This window comes from Plecotus auritus (assembly GCF_963455305.1).
Source record: "Plecotus auritus genome assembly, chromosome: 9".
In the NCBI taxonomy this organism is placed as follows: domain Eukaryota; kingdom Metazoa; phylum Chordata; class Mammalia; order Chiroptera; family Vespertilionidae; genus Plecotus; species Plecotus auritus.
The window spans coordinates 153247644-153268343 of record NC_137783.1 but is presented as its reverse complement, the minus strand read 5'-3'; the positions used below and the strand labels follow the sequence as shown (position 1 = coordinate 153268343).

Here is a 20700-nt window from a genome sequence, read left to right as displayed (position 1 = left end):
AGCCAATCAATGATTCTCTCTTTCATTGATGTTTCTATCCCTCTCCCTTTCTCTCTAAAATCAATAAAATATATTTTAAAAAAAATAAATTGATTTTTAGGGAGAGAGGAAGGGAGCGAGAGAACATCGATGTGATAGCGAAACATCAGTGGGCTAGCCCAGTGGTCGGCAAACCGCGGCTCGCAAGCCACATGCGGCTCTTTGGCCCCTGGAGTATGGCTCTTCCACAAAATACCACGTGCGGGCGCGCACGTGCGATTGAAACTTCGTGGCCCATGCGCAGAAGTCGGTTTTCGGCTCTCAAAAGAAATGTCCATCGTTGTACTGTTGATATTTGGCTCTGCTGACTAATGAGTTTGCCAACCACTGGGGATCGAACCCACAACCCAGGCGTGTGCCCTGACCGGGCATCAAGCCGGCAACCTTTGGGTGCACAGGACGACGCCCAACCAACTGAGCCACGCCCGCCGGGCCAGGGTGTTACTATCTCCCCGATAAAGGCATCAGAGCCACCGCAGGAAACGTACAGGCCCGTCTGCCCAGGAGGGGACGGGGAATGCCACCCAAGGGCACCCTTGGCACCAGGAGCCGGCAGGGTTTCCACGGAAACCCCGCAGGAAGGGGACTCCTGGCAGAGGAAATGGCCTATGCAGGGGCCCTGAGTGTGGGCCCTGCCCTAGACGGAAGGAATTTGCCTTCAAGGCAGAGTACCTTTCACGGAGTAAACAGCTCAGAGAGAACCAGGGCCAGGTCCCGAGTCAGAGGAGGCGGCGGCCCTAAGGCCTTGAATGGCGGGCACAAAACTTGTAAATAAACTTCTCAGCTCAGCTGCTGGGCCCCACGCCAGGAGCTACCCACGACATCTTTTATCTCCCATCAGCCCAGGAAGTCTTACTACCCTCAGAGAGGCTGAATAACTTCCCCAAGCTCACACAGCCTGGAGTCCTGCCAGAAGCAAGACTTGCCCGGGTCTGCCAGACTCCAGATCAGAGGGGACCCTGTGGAATGGACCAGGGTGGGGCTGAGTGACCCCACGGAGGACCGAGCAAGAACTGAAGTATTGTGTCCCTTCTGCTTCCGGAGGGAACCCAGTCCAGGGCAGTGGGGGCCCTCATAAAGTGGGGGACAGGCCTGCAGCTGGTGGGGAGACTCCGGCCCCCCCACCCCAGAAAGGGCCTCCGATATTCTAGCTCAGCATTTTAATATTTTTAAAAAATGGCTGACATTCTTCAGATGGGACCGTCAGCCCTAGCCAGTTTGGCTCCGTGGATAGAGTGTCAACCTGCTGACTGAGGGGTCCCAGGTTGGATTCTGTCCGGTCAAGGGCACATGCCTGGGTTGTGGGCGGCCTCGATCCCCAGTGGGGGGCATGCAGGAGGCAACTGATCGATGACTCTCTGTCATTATTAATGTTTCTATCTCTCTCTCCCTCTCCCATCCTCTCTGAAATCCATAAAAATATATTTAAAATAAAAACACACAAAACACACAAATGGAACCTTCACCTCAGCTTGCAGCTGCTGCAGTGCGTGGGGACTGGGCTTGAAGGGGGCCAGCGGCCCGGCTCTCCCTTCCTCCCACCTTCAGGAAGCCCCAAGGGGCAACTCTAAGCCCTCCACAGAGCTGTCGGAAGCCACAGGCCCACGGCCGCCCGCACCCATTTCTCAGATGAGGAGCCTGAGGCTCAGTGAAGGGCAGCGGCTGTCTAAGGATCCGGACAGCGGGTGAGCCCACATGCTGCTCTCAGACTCCAGGGATGGAAACGGCCGTCTCAGGGCCCAGCCATCGCCGCAGCAGCTGCAGCAAAGCACCCGCTCCAGGCAGGCCTGGGAGAGCCGGCATCACCCGTCAGGCTGCGCCCCTCCGGTGCGATGACAGGTGTGGTACTGAGATGGGCAGGTGACCCCCCGCGCATGCTCTCTGAGGCCCCTCATCAGAGGCTCCTGGAGAGGGCCGTGCAGGTCCAGGATGTACTGGCTTCTCCATCCTGCGTGGGCCACCTGCACAGTGGCCCTCGGCCCTAGGCCCTTGTCCGCTGGACCAGCCCCTGCCCCACTGTGCCCAGGAGTAAAGTGAGGTGAGCCATGGGACCCCCCAAGGTTGCTGGTGAGGGGGTGAAGCACAGGAAGGAACCAGGCCCTTAGGCCATGTAAACCCAAGCAGGACCGACCGAGCAGAGAGAAACTCCGAAAGCACCATCCCCCCGTCCCCCCGCCCCCAACACCCCGATGGCCCTCAACTCCTCTTGGGGATCTTGGCGGAATCCAGCTCCAAAATTCATGCAAGTTCAATACTTTATTCCATCATAGATCTGGGTGTGTCTTTATATAAAAATAACAGGTTGCCTAAACGTTGGCTCCAGGAAAACGTGTCGTGCTCACCTTGTGGCTTCATGTCCCATCCCCCTCGCCCCTGTCCTGTGGGGCCCAGAGCTGTGGCCTTAGGGTTGCAAGAGGGCGGAGGGAAGGTGGCAGGGCCAGGAGGCGGCGGGGCGGAGCCTGCCTGCTGGCCGTGAGCGCCCTGGGGGCCACCTTCACGGCTGGAGGTAGGCTTGCAGCCAGAGGTTGCCAGACTTCTTCAGGGACCTGGGAGGCAGGGGTGGGGGTGGGCGTTGGGGGACCAACTGCAAGATACCAGCCCCTCCCCCCCCAAGAGGATGAGTATGCTCAGAGGGGTCCCCCTCCCTCCCCTTCCCCTCCCCCCTGGGCAGGCCGCTGGGTGGGGATGAAGGGGTGGGCTGAGAAGTGAGGCCACCCTCTCAGGAACTGGAGTGGGATCTAGACCCCAGGGGGAGGGGTAGAGCCAAGGCCAAGTCCAGGCAGGAGCCCGGAGGGGCCTGTCCCTCCATCCCCTGCTCGGCCTGTTGCCTCCGGCTGGGCCCTGATGCCCAGTGGCCCAAGGTCAGGCAGAGGAGCCAGAAATATCTGTGCCGGGCGTCCTAACGGGGCCAGGCTGCGTGGCCGGGGCCCCGAGGATGAGGCCGGGAAGGGCCGTAAGGAGGAGCAGGAGTCCCAACATCGGGTGAAGGGAGGGCAGCCGAGCACAGGGACAGCGCGGTCAAGGCGCAGGTGGGAGGGCTCTGGCTGGGGAGTCCGGCCCCCGCTCCCCGCTGCCCAGTTCCCGCCACCCGGCCCCCACTGTTCCTCGCCGGGGCAGCTGCAGGAGCCCGCCCCACGCCGTCTGCTTCTGCTCTCGCCCCTTCCGCGCATTCTCGCCGCCAGAGCATCTTCCCAGAATCCAATTCCTGCGTGTCCCCCCCCCCCCCCCGGACTCCCCCCCCCCGGCCCGTCCCCGCTCAGCGGCTCCCACACACCAGCACCTGCCTCGGGCGTTTGCACTGCTTTCCCTGCCCAGAATGTTCTTCCCCACGTCTCCGTGACCAGCCCTCTCCCCTCCGCCTGTCTGCTCCCCTGGCACCTCAATGCCCGCCACCCACCCGCCACCTGCCCCTGTCGCCCCCGCCCGGCGCTCCCGCCCGCTCCGGCCTCCCTCCACCCATAGGTCTCGCAGTTTCCTTTTTATTTTGCCAAAGCACCACCCCCTTTCGTGTTTTCTGTCATTTCCTTATTTTAGGCGCTTGCCTTCTGTGTCCCCTGCGGGGATGCCAGGCCTAGAAGGCAGGGGTCTGGAGCCCCGGTAGCACGTCGGACGGGGCCTGGGCCCAGGGCAGGGGGCCCGCGCGTGAAGGCCGGGAAGGGAGCCGCAGGCTGGGGACAGGAAGGCGGATGGGCAAGGCCCCCCAGCTCAGCTCCTAGAGGGGCTGGGGGCGCAGAGCGGGGCTGTGCGACCAGGTGGCCAGGGCCCCGGGGAGCCACCGGGAGCCCCTACCTGACGATGTCCACTAGGGCGGTGAGGAAGGGCTTCACCTCGTACGTGAGGCCGTGCTTGGCGCACAGCGCCCTGACCAGCGGCGCGATCCTGTGGTAGTTGTGCCTGGGCATCGTGGGGAAGAGGCTGCGGGGGGAGGGCATGTGCTGGCACCGGAGGAGGGGTGCCAGAGGGACCACCATCCCCCCGGCCCTGCTCACCACCCTCCCAGGCCCCAGGGAGCCAGACCTGCCGTGGGAAGCCTCGTGCCCACCCCGCGGGGCCCTGGTGCACTCACTGGTGCTCGATCTGGAAGTTGAGGTGCCCGCTGAACCAGTCGATGAAGAGTGAGGACTCCACGTTGCAGGTGGCCGCCAGCTGCCGGAGCAGGTGGGGGCTCAGGTGAGGGAGGAGGGCACCAAGCCCTGAACCTGGCAGCCCCCTCAGGGCCCCCTTCCCTCTCGGCTGTGACCCCGCCGCCACCCCAGGAGGCACCCCTCCCGGCGCCCCCACTGCCCACCTGTGAGCTGGCCCAGTCCCGGTGCTTCTCGTGGCCGATCTCCTTGGGGATGTGGTTCATCTGCGTGACCCACACGAACCAGTGGCTCTCCAGGACCCTGTGGGGAAGGCTCAGGCGCTGCCCCATGTCCGGCTCGCCATGCACCGCAGGCCCGGCCTCAGCGTCCTCATCTGTGCCATGGGGCTGCGGGACACCCTCCCCCGCCGGGGTGTGAAGCAGCTGCGAGGAGCCGGCTCCGTGCGGGCTGAGCCCAGAGGTGAACATCCACGGGGCCGCTTCCCCCAGACCCACGGTCCCGGGGAGCCCGCCACTCTCGTGTCACTTGAGTCTTGCACACCCAGGGAGGCCGTGCCGCTGTCCCATCCTGCAGATGGGCAAGGGGAGGCTCTGCGGGCGGAGGGCCGTGGGCAGGCCCTGCCGCCGGTGTGTGAGCCGAGTACCTGACAGCCACGAAGAGGAGCAGCGCCCCGGGCACGCTGTAGAAGGGGATGTAGGACCAGAAGAAGCGGTAGTAGAAGCTGGCGGCCCAGAGCAGGTCCTGAGAGAGCGGAGGACAGAGGTGGCGAAGCCGCCGGCGGGGGGCCGAGGTCACCCCCCTTCCTGCTCGATGTGCCTCGGAGCCCTGGGCAGGACACTGCCCCTCGCAGCCAGGGCGAGGGAGGGGCCCTTGCCCTGCCCACTGAGCACGGAAGTGAGGGTGCCAGGCAGGGGCTGAGGTGGGGAACCCCTGCCTGCGAGACCAATGCTGGGTGGAGTCACCCCGGCAGATCCCCGCCCCCAGGGAGGACATCCGCCACCAGCCCCACGCCACGCCGGCTGCAGGCGCACGCACACCTGTTCGCGTCCGTGGACAGGGCTGGCCCCGGCCCCTCCCGCCACTCACCTGCCACTGCAGGCACACCAGCATGTAGGCCAGGTTCTCCACCTCGAAGTTCACCAGCGTGAGCAGCGGCGGGCCGACTGCAAGGACAGAGGTTCAGACGGGGCGGCCCCCACGGGCCTCGTGGGGCCGTGACGCCGGGACGCCCGGGGGCTCCCAGCCAGGGATGGCCCCATCCATCACCCGCAGGGCCTGGTCCCCGTTCTCCCCTCCGCGGCCGAGCCTCCTCAGGCTGACCCTCACCTCACCGCCTCCGTGTCCCTCCTGCAGGTCAGGGCCAGCCTTCCGTGGCCACCCCCGTGAATCCTCACCCTGGGCACCCCAATAATCGCTCTAATCCTCTAGGGCTCTGGACCGCCCTGGCGTGAGGGCTGGTAGGAATTCCGAAAGCTCTGGGCAGGGCTGTGACGACCGCCCGCAGTGGACACCCAGGAGGGGCCAGCAGGGGCAAAGGGTTGGCAATGGGGCAGTCAGCATAGGCTGCGCGCAGGGGTGGCAGAGCAGGGGCTGGGAGGCGCCCTGATGAGGATGGTTAACCAGTGCCCCTTCCCCGAGGGGTTGCCGGCAGCTGCCCAGCAGGCACAAGCGGACAGTGCAGGCTCAGGCGTGACCCCCACTCCCCCCGCCGTGCCCCGCCCGTGGGGGGACAAAGGGACTCACTGAGGAAGAAGTACAGGTGCTGGTGGTTGTAGGGCAGGTATCGGCGCTTCTTCCTGCCGTACTGTGGAGACAGGCGGCGGCTGGGGGGGCAGCTCTCCGGGGCCCCTCCTCCCAGGCAGGGGCAGGGGGCCGGCTGGGGCCACCGGGCAACGACAACTCTAGATTCTAGCAACTGCGCCCATCGTCACAGCAGGCTGGGCGGTGGGGAGGGGGCACCCCTGGGGTAGGGGCTCAGCCTGGAACTAGAGTGGGGGCTTGGTCAGGGGCCAGTCCCCCTCGGCAGCAAGGCCCAGCCAGTGTGTGTCCACGTCCTCCCCACGAACCTCAACAGACGACTCCCCCAAGAGGAAGATGGGCGCCAAGGTCACGTCGGGGTCTTTGTGGGAGACGTTGGGCTTGGCGTGGTGCTGGAAGTGGCGGAAGTTCCACCAATGGGCGGAGAAGCCCTGCAGGGGAGAGGGGGCTCAGGGGGGGGCCAGGCCACGCCCACCACTCGTGCCCGCACGCTTGGCACCCCGGCTCAGCCCCTGCTTGCCCGCCACATGCCCCGCCCTCACCTTCAGCTGTCCCATCACAAACTGCTGGGCCACGTGGTCCCAGCGGGGCTTCCGGAAAACAGACGTGTGGCCCAGGTCATGCTGCAGATACCAGCTCTGGGCCTGGGGAGAAGGGCAGGCTCAGGGGACCTGGCCCCTGCCTCCGGCCAGCGGGGAGGGTGCTGGCTGCCTGGGGGCCCAGCCCTGGAGTCCCAGTGAGCCCCCCAGCTCATGGGGCACACCCACAGCTACCAGTCCCTTTTAGGACCCGGGCTGCCAGCTTCCTCTTCTTACAGGACACTGAGTTCCGGGCGGCCTAGGGGCCTGCACGTCATGCAGCTGGGGTAGCGCCCTCTGGCTCCCTGCCCTGTGCTCGCTCAGGGTTACAGAAGGAGCTGCCTCAGCTCCTTTCAAACGCAGCTTGAGGCCCGGCCGGTGGCTCCGTGGTGAGAGTGTCGGCCCAAAGGTCGCCGGTTTGATTCCCCGGTCAAGGTCACGTACCTCATGCCTCGGTGGCAGGTTCCCCAGCCCCCGTGGGGAGTGTGCGGGAGGCAACCAATCGATGTGTCCCTCTCAGGTAGACACTTTTCTCTCTCCCCCCCCCTTCCCTCCTTCCCTCCCTCCCTCCTTTCCACTCCAGAAATCCAGGGGAAAAGGTCCTCAGGTGAGGCTTAAAATAATTAATTTATTAGTTAAAGAAAATGCAGCTTGGCCCTCAGATACACACCTTATGGAGTCCCTGCTCGGTCGTGCGTTCATTCACTCGTCCGTTCATTCATTCATTCACTCACTCATTCAGCAAATGAGTCCGGAATGTCCACGTGTGTCTGTTGGGCAGGGTTAGGGGCCGCAAGACAGCGGGTCACCTGGGAGACGGTCAGGATGAGGGCAGTGAGAGTGCTGGGCAGCCAGCCGGGGCCCAGGAGGTAGACGATGAGCCAGGCGAGCACCTCCATGGCCAGGATGTGGCCCAGCAGGAGGGCGAAGAAGGCGGGCTGGGCCTCAAACAGCTTCATGTCCTCGGCGGCCTGGCGCAGGGCTCGGAAGTCCTCCACCAGCTGGGCCTGCCACGGTGAGTGGCCCATCAGGGGAGGAAGCCACGTCCCAGTTCTCCCCAGAAATGCCCCACAGCCACTCCTCCCATGCCAGGCCCAAGGGGTGTGGCCAAAGGGGTCAGAGAGACAAGAGCACCTGGCTTGGGGTGTGACCTGGATTGCTACCTGGAGGCAAAGGCTCCCCTGCAAAAAGTGGGGGGTCTGTGAGAAGCAGAAACAGCCAGAGTTGACCGAGCCCTTCAAGCTCAGCTCATCCAAATGCTCCTTGTAGACGGGGATGCCAGGCCCAGAGCAGGCAAGGGCTCCTGGCGGCGTCCCTGCAGCTCACCCTCAACTGCCTGCCAAGGAGGGGCCCTGGGTCCCATTGGGGTACTGCCAGTGGAGCTGCTATGGCCGCGCCCCCCATGCCCCCCCATGCCCCCCCTCCCCCGATGGCTCAGCCTCCACCAGGCCCTGCTCACGTTCTGGGCTCCGTCCTGGCTGGGCTCCCCAGGGGCCAGCTCCCCGATCAGCAGGGGCTGCAGGAACTTGCGCACAAAGCTGAGGTCCTGGTGGAAGGCACGGAAGGCATCCTGAGGGAGAGCAGACAGTCAGGCGGGCAGACAGACAGACAGACAGACAGACCGACCGCAGAGCCGCGCCGGGAGGCCACAGGCGAGCTGGAGGACGGCTGGCGGGAAGGCAGAGCCGACAAGACAGACGGGCAGATTCAGCTGGCTGTTCCGTGGCCACAGGACTAGCCGCACAGGGGTCAGCCTCGCCCGGGAGCTGCCTGGTCCTCTCCGGCCCTGGGGCCCTGCCAGCCAGGCCCACCCGCTTCGGCCGCACGCGGGCCTTCTCCACACCTGCCGGGTGCACAAATCTCTGGATTTGCAAGGAGGTCTCCTTGAAAGACGCGTGACTCCTTTTATGATATTTACAACTTAAAAAAAAAATCTCTGGAAAGCTTTCTGGAAATCACATGCTTCTCTGCGGCATCGAAAATAAGGTCTGGGTCACAGGCGTCACATTTGGCCGCGGGGGGAGGGGGCGCTCCGTGGAGGGCCGCGCAGGCCGAGTTCTCAGGGGTTTGCAGGGAGGACACTCAGCAGGCAAACCCGTTGGACTTTAAAAGCAGGAGCAGAAAACATGTCTTTCAAAAAGTAAAATGGAATAAGTCTGACCTTCTCTGAAAATAGCAGGGTGGGTGGGAGCAGTGCAGGCGCGGGGATCAGAGGGGGAGGCGAGGAGGCAGATGATGGGCCAGACACTGGCCAGGGAGGGGCCTGGGCACTGCTGAGTGCGGTGACCTTGACCGTCACCCCGGGGCCCACTCAGCCTTCCTGATCTGGCCTTGGTGCAAGGGGCTTTCAGAGGCGGGAGGAGCCGGCCACAGCCCCCCAGCAGCCGAGCTGAGGAGGCAGGGACCCAGGGGTGCTGTCCCATGGGCCCCGGTAGGCACCTCTGCAGAAGGGGACTGGACAGGGGCGGCCGCCTGTCCTCTCACTAATGAGCCTCCAGCTGCTGGTGAGTGTTCAACAGAAGGGCAGCCGGGCCCTGTCCTTACTGCCAGGCGTCCTGCAGTCCTGGGGAGGGAAGCAGCTTGGGGAACCCGCTCCCCCCCACAGCTCCTCAGGGCCCACACCTGCAGGAGGCCTGCTCCCTTACTGGCAGCCTGGGAGGCGGGGGGGTGGGGGGGTTGGGGGGGCGGGGTGGTGCAGGAGGGAGCTGGGAAGGTGAAGCTTCTGGAATAACCTAGGCCGGCGGGAAGGGAAGAGGGGGCTGTGTAAACTGTGGGGTGCAGACCCTCTCCTGGAAGAACCCTGATGGAGGGCACACGGCTGGGAGGGAGGGGCTCAGCGGACCCTCATTGTGACCTCGAGCGAGTCCATTCTGCCTGGAACTAGGCCAGTGGTCGGCAAACTCATTCGTCCGCAGAGCCAAATAGCAACAGTACGACAATTGACATTTCTTTGGAGAGCCGAATTTTTTAAACTTAAACTTCTTCTAACGCCACTTCTTCAAAACAGACTAGCCCAGGCCGTGGTATAAGAGCCGCATGTGGCTCACGAGCCGCAGTTTGCCGACCACGGAACTAGGCAAATCCAGAGGCAAGACTCCAGGGCCATTCTGGCTCCGGACTGCTAAGGTTGTTTTCCTTTAATTACAAAAATACGTATGTTCTTACTGATTTTAGAGAGAGGAGGGGAGAGGGAGAGAGAGAGAGAAACACTGATCAGCTGCCTCCCGCATGCACCCCGACGGAGGATCGAGCCCGCACCCTCGGGTGCACGGGACCACGCTCAACCACCGGAGCCACGGGGCCAGGGCTTCAGCTTTTTCGTCGCAGCAGAGCTACATAAAACGCACGTGTTAGCCATTTCCCAAGATGCCGTCCGGGCGTGAAGTGTACTCACTTTGCTGGGCAACCATCACCGCCACCGCCTCCAGGACTTTCTCATTTCCCGAACTCAACGCTGCCCCATCGAACGCGAACCCCCTCCCCAGCCCGCGGCCCCGCAGTTCTGCGTTCGGCCCCCGTGAATGTGATGGCCCAGGGACCTCACAGAGGAGAAATGATACACTGTCTGTCCCTTTGTGACGGACCTGTCACTCAGCGTCCTGTCTGCGAGGCTCACCTCTGCTGTAACCGTGTCGGAACTCCCTCCCTTTAGGGCCAAGTGAGCGTTGACTGATCCCGCACCATCCCCCCAGCCAGGGACCCGCTGCCCTGGGACCGGGCGGAGGGGACAGCGGGGTGCTGGCGTTTCCCGGCCGCACTGACCGAGTTTCAGGAAGCAGCGGGGCACCCGTCGTCCACTCTGGGGCACTCAGAAGTGTCCTTCCAGGCACGTGTGTGCCAACCCCAGGACCCTCTCCCACCTGACGAGTCGAAGGTGGCACTCCAGGTCTCTACTGGGTCCTGGGACAAAGCTGAGGTTAACACTGTGCCCCTCATACGCTCCGGTGGCAGGACCGGCTCTGCCACAGCGCTGTCCTGGGGCCGGGGCCGGGCAGGGGCAGGGGCCGGGTAGGGGCAGGGGCCAGGTAGGGGCAGGGGCAGGGGCCGGGTAGGGGCAGGGGCCGGGCAGGGGCAGGGGCCGGGTAGGGGCAGGGGCCGGGCCAGGTAGGGGCAGGGGCCGGGCCGGGTAGGGGCAGGGGCCGGGTAGGGGCAGGGGCCGGGCAGGGGCAGGGGCAGGGCCGGGTAGGGGCCGGGCCGGGTAGGGGCAGGGGCCGGGCCGGGTAGGGGCAGGGGCCGGGTAGGGGCAGGGGCCGGGCAGGGGCAGGGCCTGGTAGGGGCAGGGGCCGGGTAGGGGCAGGGGCCGGGTAGGAGCAGGGGCCGGGTAGGGGCAGGGGCCGGGCAGGGGCAGGGGCAGGGCCGGGCAGGGGCAGGGCCTGGTAGGGGCAGGGGCCGGGTAGGGGCAGGGGCCGGGTAGGGGCTGGGGCCGGGTAGGGGCAGGGGCCTGGTAGGGGCCGGGCAGGGGCAGGGGCCGGGCAGGGGCAGGGCCTGGTAGGGGCAGGGGCCGGGTAGGGGCAGGGGTGGGTAGGGGCAGGGGCTGGGCAGGGGCAGGGGCTGGTAGGGGCAGGGGCCTGATAGGGGCAGGGCAGGGGCCGGGTAGGGGCAGGGGTGGGTAGGGGCAGGGGCCTGGTAGGGGCAGGGGCCGGGTAGGGGCAGGGGCCGGGTAGGGGCAGGGGCCGGGTAGGAGCAGGGGCTTGGTAGGGGCAGGGGCCGGGTAGGGGCAGGGGCCGGGCAGGGGCAGGGCCTGGTAGGGGCAGGGCCTGGTAGGGGCAGGGGCCGGGTAGGGGCAGGGGCCGGGTAGGGGCAGGGGCCGGGTAGAGGCAGGGGCCGGGTAGGGGCTGGGCAGGGGCAGGGCCTGGTAGAGGCAGGGGCCGGGTAGGGGCAGGGCCGGGTAGGGGCAGGGGCCGGGTAGGGGCAGGGCCGGGTAGGGGCAGGGCTGGGTAGGGCAGGGGCTGGGTAGGGGCAGGGCCGGGCAGGGGCAGGGGCCTGGTAGGGGCAGGGGCCGGGTAGGGGCAGGGGCCGGGTAGGGGCAGGGGCCGGGTAGGGGCAGGGCCGGGTAGGGGCAGGGGCCGGGTAGGGGCAGGGGCAGGGGCCTGGTAGGGGCAGGGGCTGGGTAGGGGCAGGGCCGGGTAGGGGCAGGGGCCGGGTAGGGGCAGGGGCCGGGCAGGGGCAGGGGCTGGGAGTAGGTGTGGGACGTGGACAAGAGCCGACCCTGCACCACCCCGAGGCGGGTGAGGGAACGGAGGCCGGGTGCTTGGAGTGCTGAGGGCAGCGTGCAGGGCAGAGCTGGGGGCGAACCCAGGTCCTCTGCGATGCCCACGCCCTCCCAGGCACAGCTCCCCCAGCCCCGCCTCGGCCCCTGGGCCCCGGGAGTGGCTCCCAGCGCGGCTGGCGAAGGGGCGGGACTGGGAGGGCGCACGGAGCCGGCCTGCCGGGCATGGAATGTGAGCCGCCACTTGTGAGCGGGGCACGGAGTCACAGACATCACCCCCTCCGCTCTGCTTCTCATCAGGAGCCACAAATGCCCGGGAGGACCCAGCCAGCGCAGGTGGAGCGCTCAGAAGGGGCCTGGCGCCCGCGAGCTTCCCAGCCGAGCTCTGACCTGAGCCGCTGCCCTGACCTGAGTCCAGTCCGATGCGGAGCCCTAGAAGGCTGGGTCGCAGGGGTGGACGCCAGGACATGCTGTGTGTCCTGCATGGTCAGGTCCCGGCCAGCTTGAGGGGGGCACCCCTCCACCCCAGAGATACAGTGGGGGCAAGGGACCATTTCTGGCCACTCTCCAAAGATTCTGGAATATTCCAGATCAGACAGAGGGTGGAGCCCTGGCCGGTTTGGCTCCATGGATAGAGCATTAGCCCACCAACGAAAGGGTCCCGGGGTCAATTCCGGTCAAGGGCACGAACCTCGGTTACAGGCTCGATCCCCAGCCCTGGTGGGGCACGTGCGGGGAGCAACCAATCCATGTGTCTCTCTCACATCGATGTTTCTCACTGTCTCTACCTCTCCCTTCCACTCTCTCTAAAAATCAATGGAAAAATATTCTCAGGTGGGGAGTAACAAAAAATAAAAAATAAAAGAAAGAAAGGGGGTGGAGCAGGGCAGGTGGGGTGATCTGGCCTGTGCCTTAAGCCTTTCTGAGGAGGCAGTGGCTGTGGAGATGGGGGTGAGGGGAGACCTGCCTTCCCTCCCTCCCTCCCTCCCTCCCTCCCTCTCCCGGGCGAAGATGGCACAGGAACACGTGCCCAGCGCTCAGACGCCCCTTCCGGGCCTCTCCCTGGCACTCCTCACAGGCAGCCACAGGCAAGCGCTATCAGCATCCCCATTTTGCAGATGTGAAAACCGAGGCACCAGAGGCCGCAGGGCACACAGCTCGGGACATGGCACAGCCAACTCCCGCCCATACGGCAGAGCCCGGCTCAAGGACAGAGCCCCAGAGGCCGCCCAGCCTCCCAGCTCTGCTGGTGGCCCTGTGACCGGCCGGCCCACCTCTCAGGGGCTCGGCCACCCAGCACCCTCGGCCTCGCAGGTGTCACTGGCCCAGCGGTGACCCCCAGCGGCAGGCACTCTGGCTGTTGGTCCTCTCCGCCACCTGGCTCTGGCCCTCCTCGGCTGTTCCATGAGAAGCCCATGGCAGCGTGGGGCCCTCGGGAAGACACGGGGAGGGCTTCCCACTCGGCCAGCACCCCACTCTGCACGCTGCGCTCCTGGGAAGGGGCTGGGGGGTGGGAATGCAGAAAACGCCCGCGGAGCCCAGAGCGGTCACATGTCACCAGGCAGCAGGTGCTCACAGCAGCCAGCGAGGTGGGTGGAAGCAGAGTGCGAGCTCCGGAGCCAGGTCCTCCGCGGTCACGGCCGGTCCCCTCTGCACCCACCCTCACCGGGGCCTCAGGATGGGCCCTGCCTCTCCCCAGCTCCCACTAGACAGCCCACCCTCCAGGCCCAAGGAGGAAGGCCCTGCTGTTCAAGGGCCCCAAGGAGGTCCTTTTCCATCACCCACCGTCAGCCTCAGTCTCCCCATCTGCACAATGGGCTGACACGAGTACCTGCCCCAGCAGGCTGCTGTCTGAAAGCCACACTGAGCTACTTCCCCACGGCTCCCCTGGCACGCCTGCCCCAGCACCTCCTGCCTCTGCCCCGGCCACACCTGCCCTTTTCCGGGGAGGCTCTGCCTTCCCCTCCCCATTCGGGGTCATTTCAGATCCCCCGGCTTCCCTGCTGTGCCCTGCAAGGCCCCTCTTCCAAGGACGCAGAAAGAAGCCCGGCAGGAGCAGCGCCCGCTACCCTTGGACCTACCCGCCTGCCCCTCCCCCCTGCTCCACGCCAGCCCCGCCGACTGCCTTGCTGGTCCGTGAACGCAGAGCAGGTCCCCTCGGAGCCGTGCCCCAGCCGGTCCTCCCGCCAAGGGGCTCCCTCCTGCAGAGGTTTCCACAGCCATCTCCTCAGGTGAGGACCGACACGCAGGGTACGCTCACTGCTCTGCTGATGGGCACAGCAATTCAATACGAAAACGAGCGAGCGAACGAACAAACGAACGGACGGAATAAACAGCTAAGTCCAAAGAGCATGGGCTGTGCGTTCAAATCCCAGACCTGACTTCTTAAAAAATCAAAAAAAAGCCAAAACCGGTTTGGCTCAGTGGATAGAGCGTCAGCCTGCGGACTGAAGGGTCCCAGGTTCGATTCCGGTCAAGGGCATGTAACTTGGTTGCGGGCACATCCCCAGTGGGAGGTGTGCAGGAGGCAGCTGATCGATGTTTCTCTCTCATCGATGTTTCTGACTATCTATCACTCTTCCTTCCTCTCTGTTAAAAAATCAATAAAAAAAAAAAAAAATATATATATATATATATATATATATATATATATATATATATATATATACACACACACACACATACACTGAGTGGCCAGATTATTATAATCTCTGAACGCATAATAATCTGGCCACATAATAATCTGGCCACTCAGTGTATATCCCAAATAATAAAAGGCTAATATGCAAATTGTCCCCTCGACCAGGAGTTCAACCAGCAGGCAGGCCCATGTCCCCTCCCCCTTGCCAGGCTGGCCGGACCCCACCTAGGCACGAATTCATGCACTGGGCCTCTAATATATATATATACTGAGTGGCCAGATTATTATGCGTCCAGAGATCATAATAATCTGGTCACTCAGTGTGTGTGTGTGTGTGTATATATATATATATGTATATGTATATATAATTTCAGAGAGGAAGGGAGAGGGAGAGAGAGATAGAAACATCAATGATGAAAGAGAATCATTGATCGGCTGTCTCCTGCACACCCCACACTGGGGATCGGGCCCACAACCCAGGCATGTGCCCTGACTGGGAATCAAACTGTGACCTCCTGGTTCATAGGTCGATGCTCAACCACTGAGCCACGCCGCAGACCTAACTTTTAATTCCAAGGCACTTTGCCTTGCTGAGCCCCTGCTTCCTCATCTGTGAAGTGGGAGTAATCACAATAGGACCTGGGAATGAAAAGAGAGAGCGTCTATAAATCTGATCCCAGGTCCTGGAGACCAGGTGGGTGCTGGGCGCCTGGCCCAGGCATACCATACCCTGGCCATGGAGTCCCGGGAGCTCTGGGGTAGGACACAGCCTCTTTTGCAACAGCCAGGACTTGCCTCTCCCAGCTGGTTCCGCTCCCGTCAGGCTGCCGATGACTCTTAGACAAACCTGGCCCACAGCCCGGAGCCTTCTCCCCGGGGAACCGCTTTGTATCCCAGGGTGGCCACAGGCTGACTTAATGGCCCGGGAACTCTGGGAATTTCCTGGCAGGAAGGCTCCTGTTGCCTGGACATGAGAACAGCTGATGGACGGCCCTGGCAAGACAGCTGCCCCACCCCCACCTGGTCTCCAGGACCTGGGATCGGAAGCCTGGGGTCTGGGCTTGACCACGCAGGGCAGGCACTGGGCTGGTCCAATCCCTGGTCTGTCTGGTGGTGGGCCCATGATGGGCAAAGATGGGGTTTCCCGACCTCAGCCACCACATAACCCTTTTGGCCTGATCAGACCAGGTGTTCCTGGCAACTTCCGCCCAGTGTTTGGGGCCTTGAGGAAGCTAAGAGGTGGCTTGATGTAACTCTTTCCTGTGACAGACGTGGCAGAACCGGACATGGTCACCCAGCAAGGGGTGGCTCTGCCCTGGCTGTCCCCATGCCCTACGCAGCCTGCAGGGCACACCCACACTCGTCAGGCAGAAACATATACTGACCAGGACAATGACGTGGCAGCCCACTGGCCACGGGGTTGCAAAAGCCCAGTCCTGCCCTCAGCTGCTGGCTGTCTGGCCCCACTCTCCCCATTTTACAGATAAGGAAACTGAGGCTCAGAGGAATGACATGCCTGGTTCAAGGTCACTCGGGGCCTCCAATGGCTGAACCGGGACCCAGCCCCAGGGAACATATATATATATATATTTTTTAAACAAAAAAGAGACTTCATTGGTGATGAATCAGTAAGAAAACCATCAGATGGAGGTCTCAGGGTCAAGGGCTAACTGTGTGATGGGGTCCCCACACCACATGGGAGGGTCCCCAGCACAGGCATGGGCATCAAGGAGGAAAACGCAGTCACTGAAAGCTCTCCGCCGACTTCTCACCGGCTCCCATCCTGCCCTACGGACCAGAGGCTGGAAAAGGCCAGAACAAGCACCCGCAGGATCCGGGAGGGGCGCCGGAGCCCAGCCAGGCTGAGGGGCGGGCTGTGGCACCTGGTACCCCCACACCTTGACAGAAGTGCACACACGTGCAGCGTTCTCACACATGCCCGTCTGCACATGGTCACACACTTATTGGCCGTGGTCAGCTTCACCTCCGTGGCCACCACCCGGCCTCTCGGCCCAAGGGGACAAGGCTTTCTGTCCATTTCTGGAGGCTTGGGACCCTCGGCCTCAGCCTCCTGGGGTGGAAGTGAGGAAGGCTTTTTCAAACGGCGTGCCACGGTAGGTACACCGGCGCGCTGGAGAATTTTTAAACCATGCAATATCTGCCCCAGCCGGTGTGGCTCAGTGGATAGAGCGTCGTCGGCCTGCAGACGGAAGGTCCCGGGTTCGATTCCCGTCATGGTTGCAGGCTCCTCCCCGGCCCGGGCCCTGGTTGGGGCACGTGCAGGAGGCAACCAATCAATGTGTTTCTCTCACCTCCATGTTTCTCTCTGTCTTCTCCCTCTCTCTTACACTCTCTCTAAAAATCAACGGAAAAATATCCTTGGGTGAGGATTAAATAATAATAATAAAACATGCAATACTTGACTCCTTTAGTCAGGGGCACTGACCTCTTTGCCTTCGATGGTCAAATTAAAAAAAAAAAAATGACAATAGGTAACACAATAGTTGTCCGGTGTGAATGAATCGAAATTACACGCGCGCGCGCGCGTGTGTGTGTGTGTGTGTGTGTGTGTGTGTGGTCAGAGGGGAAACACTATAACTTTCGGTGTGTCGCAGAATTGTCATAGCTCGTGTGCTGGGTGATGACAAAGGGCTGGAAATTGCTGCTCTAGAGTCCCAGGAAGATTAGGCAACCCGCGGCGGGAGGCGGGGGGGCAGAGAGCGGGGGGCCTGGCAACAGGGGGCCTGGCCCTCCTGCGACGGGACACACGCTCTTTTGCCGCCTAACGTTTTGACATTTGGGAATTCATCCCCTGGAATCTAGTACTTCCGACGGCCAAGGGCAGAACAGCACGGCCCGGCTCCCATGCCCCTACGGGGGACTTCGGGAACCGGAGAGACGAGTCCTAGTTGGCTGCTCTGCCACTGGGCTCCAGCCAGATGGTCCCCCTGGACCAGGCCACACCCCTCCACGGCCCAGGCACGTCTAGACATGGGCTGGGAAGGGGAAGTGGGGGTCCCCAGGAGCCAGCCTGTTCCAGAGGTGACTGTGCTTCCCAAGGAGGCCCACCCAGCCTGGCTGGCTGGCAGAGTTCTCCCACGGCAGCTGCCAGCCCCGGAGAGGTGAGTCACTGACCCTCTGACATTCACCGCAGCTCTTGGGCAAGCCACATACCTTTGGGCCCAGCCCAGCCTTTGCTGCCCAGCCCCCAGCCTCCGATGGTACATCCTCGCCCAGCCCCCGGGTCTTGGCCCTACCCTTGGCACCCGGCAGGAGGGACCTGGTTGGGGGGACCCAGAACTGAGAGGAGGAATCTCAGAGGGGGGGGGCTCTTCCGGTCATGACACACCCACCTCTGAGAGCCCCTTCCTCCAGCCCAGCCCCCCTCCAGCCCAGCCCCGGCCCATGGCCCGAGGTGCGGTCCTCCAAGCAGGGACGTGGCTCCCTTTCCTCCACCAGAGGCCCGCGCCAGCCCATCCCAAGTCAGGGTCCCGGGTCAGGAGGTCAAAGGTCAGCTAGGGGAGGGCGCTAAGACCCCCGCAGGCGAAGCGGGGCACCATGCCCAGGATCCGGCCTCCAGCGCGCCGGGCTCCATCCCGCGCCCGCGAGCTTCCTTACCGTGGCGTCCTCCGCGCCGTGGTGGCCGATGAGGCGGCTGCCCCCCGGGTGCCGCTGTGCCCAGCGGCTGATGTCGTAGACGCGGCGCTCGATGACCAGCCACTTGTCGCCCGGCAGGTTGTGCGGGCGGATCTGTTCCCAGCGAAAGGTGGGCAGCGACACCCCACGCTGCGCGGGCCCGTCGCGCGCCCCCGGCCCCCCGCCAGGCTCCCCGACGCTGCCCATGGCTGCGCGCCAAAGTCCTGGGACACTGGGGTCCTCCCGAAGTCCCCGCGAGACGCCCAGGCGAGCGAGGGGGCCTCTCCCGGGCTCCTGCTCTCGCCACCGGTTCCTCCGCGGCCGCGCCCGGCAATGCAAGCCCCGTAGCAGCGCGCGCCGACTCTCCGCTCCGAGCGGAACTTTCCTGCCTTATAACCGCGCCGCCCGCTGCCGCCCGCCCCGCCCCGGCCCGGCCCGAGCCGCCGCCCGCCCCGCGCGCCAATCCCGGCGCCGCGCTCCGGCCCCCAGGGGCCCCATTGGCTGCGGGCGCTCCCACCGGGAGGCCGAGTCCCAGCGGGCCCGCCCCGCCTCCGGGCCCGCGGCCACCACGGCCCGCCTGTCCTGGGCTCTGTCCGCTCGCGGGCTCCCGGCTCGGCAGGGCAGGGCGGGGCGGGAGGGGGAGGGGACGGGGACGAACACCCGTGCCGGGTCCTCCGCGCCCTCGGGGGCCCGCGTCTGCGCCCTGCCGGCTGGAACAGAGGTCTGTCCGGTCTGTCCGTAATGGGCTTCCTGCCTCGCGTCCTGGGACACGGCACTCAGCGCGCAGAGGTGGGGACGCTACTTCGGGGTGACCGCAAACAGCAATCAAACAACAGACCCCCAACGTCTGCGCGAAGAGGCCGCCGTGGAGCTGAGGGACTGGCCCTGTCCCGCGGGGTGTCGGGTGGGGGGGGGGGCAGTGGTCTTCCCGCTGCTGTGGCTGTAGGGTTGAGTGAGGGGTGGCCACTGGGGCGAAAAGAATGGAGGGGCACCGGAGTCAGTAGTGGGGCGCTGCCATTCACTGGGGGCTCGGCTGGGTGGCTTGCTTGTTACGACCTCCCCCCCCCAATCCCATTTTTTACTTAAATAAACTCAAGCTCTTTTGAGAGTGTAGGTTTTCTCCAAACGACTTCCTAGGTCTTTGAATAAAGATCTCTGCCCCTACCATAAGCGTTCACACCCAGGGCAGATGGAGTCTGGCAAGCGCATGCCTGGGGCAGTGGTGTCAAACTTGTCTGCGGGTCAGGTTACCAGGGGCTCATGGAGATGCTCCTGTCGTGGATTTGGCAAGTCCCCAGGCAAAGCTGATGGTCGGGTTCAGGAATTCACTTCGAGAACCCCAAGTCCAGTGGACCCTTGAACAACAGGGGTTGGAACTTCGTGGGTGGATTTTTTTTTTGGTAAACATACTGTGGGCCCCCATACTTCTGGGTTTCTCACCCACGGACTCATCCACTGCAGATGGAAAACAGTATTTTCCATGCCGCGGTGGGAATCCCTGGACGCGGAGGGCCGACGGACTGTATGCTTCGTTCTACACCATTTCACATAAGGGACCTGAGCATCCACGGATCTTGGTATCTGTGGGGGTCCTGGAGCCAATCCCTCCTAGTGTATCTGTGGATGACTACAGTTTTGGGGGACTCAACAGTTATACGTAGATTTAAAACAATTTTTTTCTTATGTATTGATTTTAGAGAGAGAGGAAAGAAGAGGAAGAGAAACATGGGTTCGTTGTCCCGCTCATTCATGTATTCGTTGGTTGATTCTTGTCTGTGCCCTGACCTGGGGTCAAACCTGCAACCCTGGCCTATCAGGATGACATTCTGACCGACAGAGCTCCCTGGCCAGGGATACATGTAGATTTCCGATCGCGGGGCATTGGCACCCCTAGTCCCTGTGTCGTTCAAGCGTCAGCGGTATAGTCCTCCGATATGCTAATATTTTTCTTTTTTTTTTTTTTTAAACAATGAACTGTGAATGATCTTTCTTTTTTTTTTTAAATATATTTTATTGATTTTTTACAGAGAGGAAAGAAGAGGGATAGATAGACAGAAACATCGATGAGAGAGAAACATTGATCAGCTGCCTCCTGCACACCTCCCACTGGGGATGTGCCCGCAACCAAGGCACATGCCCTTGACCGGAATCGAACCCGGGACCTCTCAGTCTGCAGGCTGACGCTCTATCCACTGAGCCAAACCGGTTTCGGCGCTAATATTTTTCTTGGTCTAACAATCTGTAGGCTATCATTGCAGCTAGCATTTGTGGGGTAGGCAGACCAGGGCCCAGAAGAAGGGCCGAGGAAGCCTCTGGGTTCTCCCTGGTACCAGGAGCACCTGCTTTGGTTGCCAGGACAACCGGTAAGGCTGTGAAGTCATCACCCGTGGTGCTGCCTCCTCCATCCTCGTGACCATGTGTGACCATGGTGGGAGCAGGGGGATCCACAGTGACCTCCAGCCTCAGCTGCCAGCCATACTCCCCTACCTGCGCCCCCCCACACACATACCCACACCCACACCCACACCCACACCCACACACAGGCTGTGGAGCGGGTTTGAGGAAGCAGCCTCTTAGAGGAAATATAGAGCTACTAGAGGCCTGGTGCACGAAATTCGTGCATGCAGAGGGGTCCCTCAGCCCGGACTGCACTCTGTCACGATCCGGGACCCCTCGGGGGATGTCTGACCCCTGTGGGATTGGGCCTAAACCAGCAGTCGGACATCCCTCTCGCAATTCAGGACTCCTGGCTCC

General features: G+C 63.2%; 1 protein-coding gene across 1 annotated transcript; it reads right to left on the bottom strand.

Moving 5' to 3' along the window:
• Window positions 1-2280: 2280 nt before the first annotated feature.
• FADS3 (fatty acid desaturase 3) lies at window positions 2281-18353 on the bottom strand. The gene is made up of 12 exons (XM_080688011.1): window positions 17929-18353; window positions 7920-8030; window positions 7270-7467; window positions 6425-6526; window positions 6191-6313; window positions 5868-5928; window positions 5211-5287; window positions 4768-4865; window positions 4328-4424; window positions 4106-4185; window positions 3829-3954; window positions 2281-2585 (listed from the first exon to the last, which is right to left on the bottom strand). Exons 1-12 carry the CDS (start codon window positions 18151-18153, stop codon window positions 2534-2536), a joined length of 1350 nt encoding a protein of 449 aa, XP_080544137.1. The 5' UTR covers window positions 18154-18353; the 3' UTR covers window positions 2281-2533.
• Between the last annotated feature and the right edge of the window lie 2347 nt (window positions 18354-20700).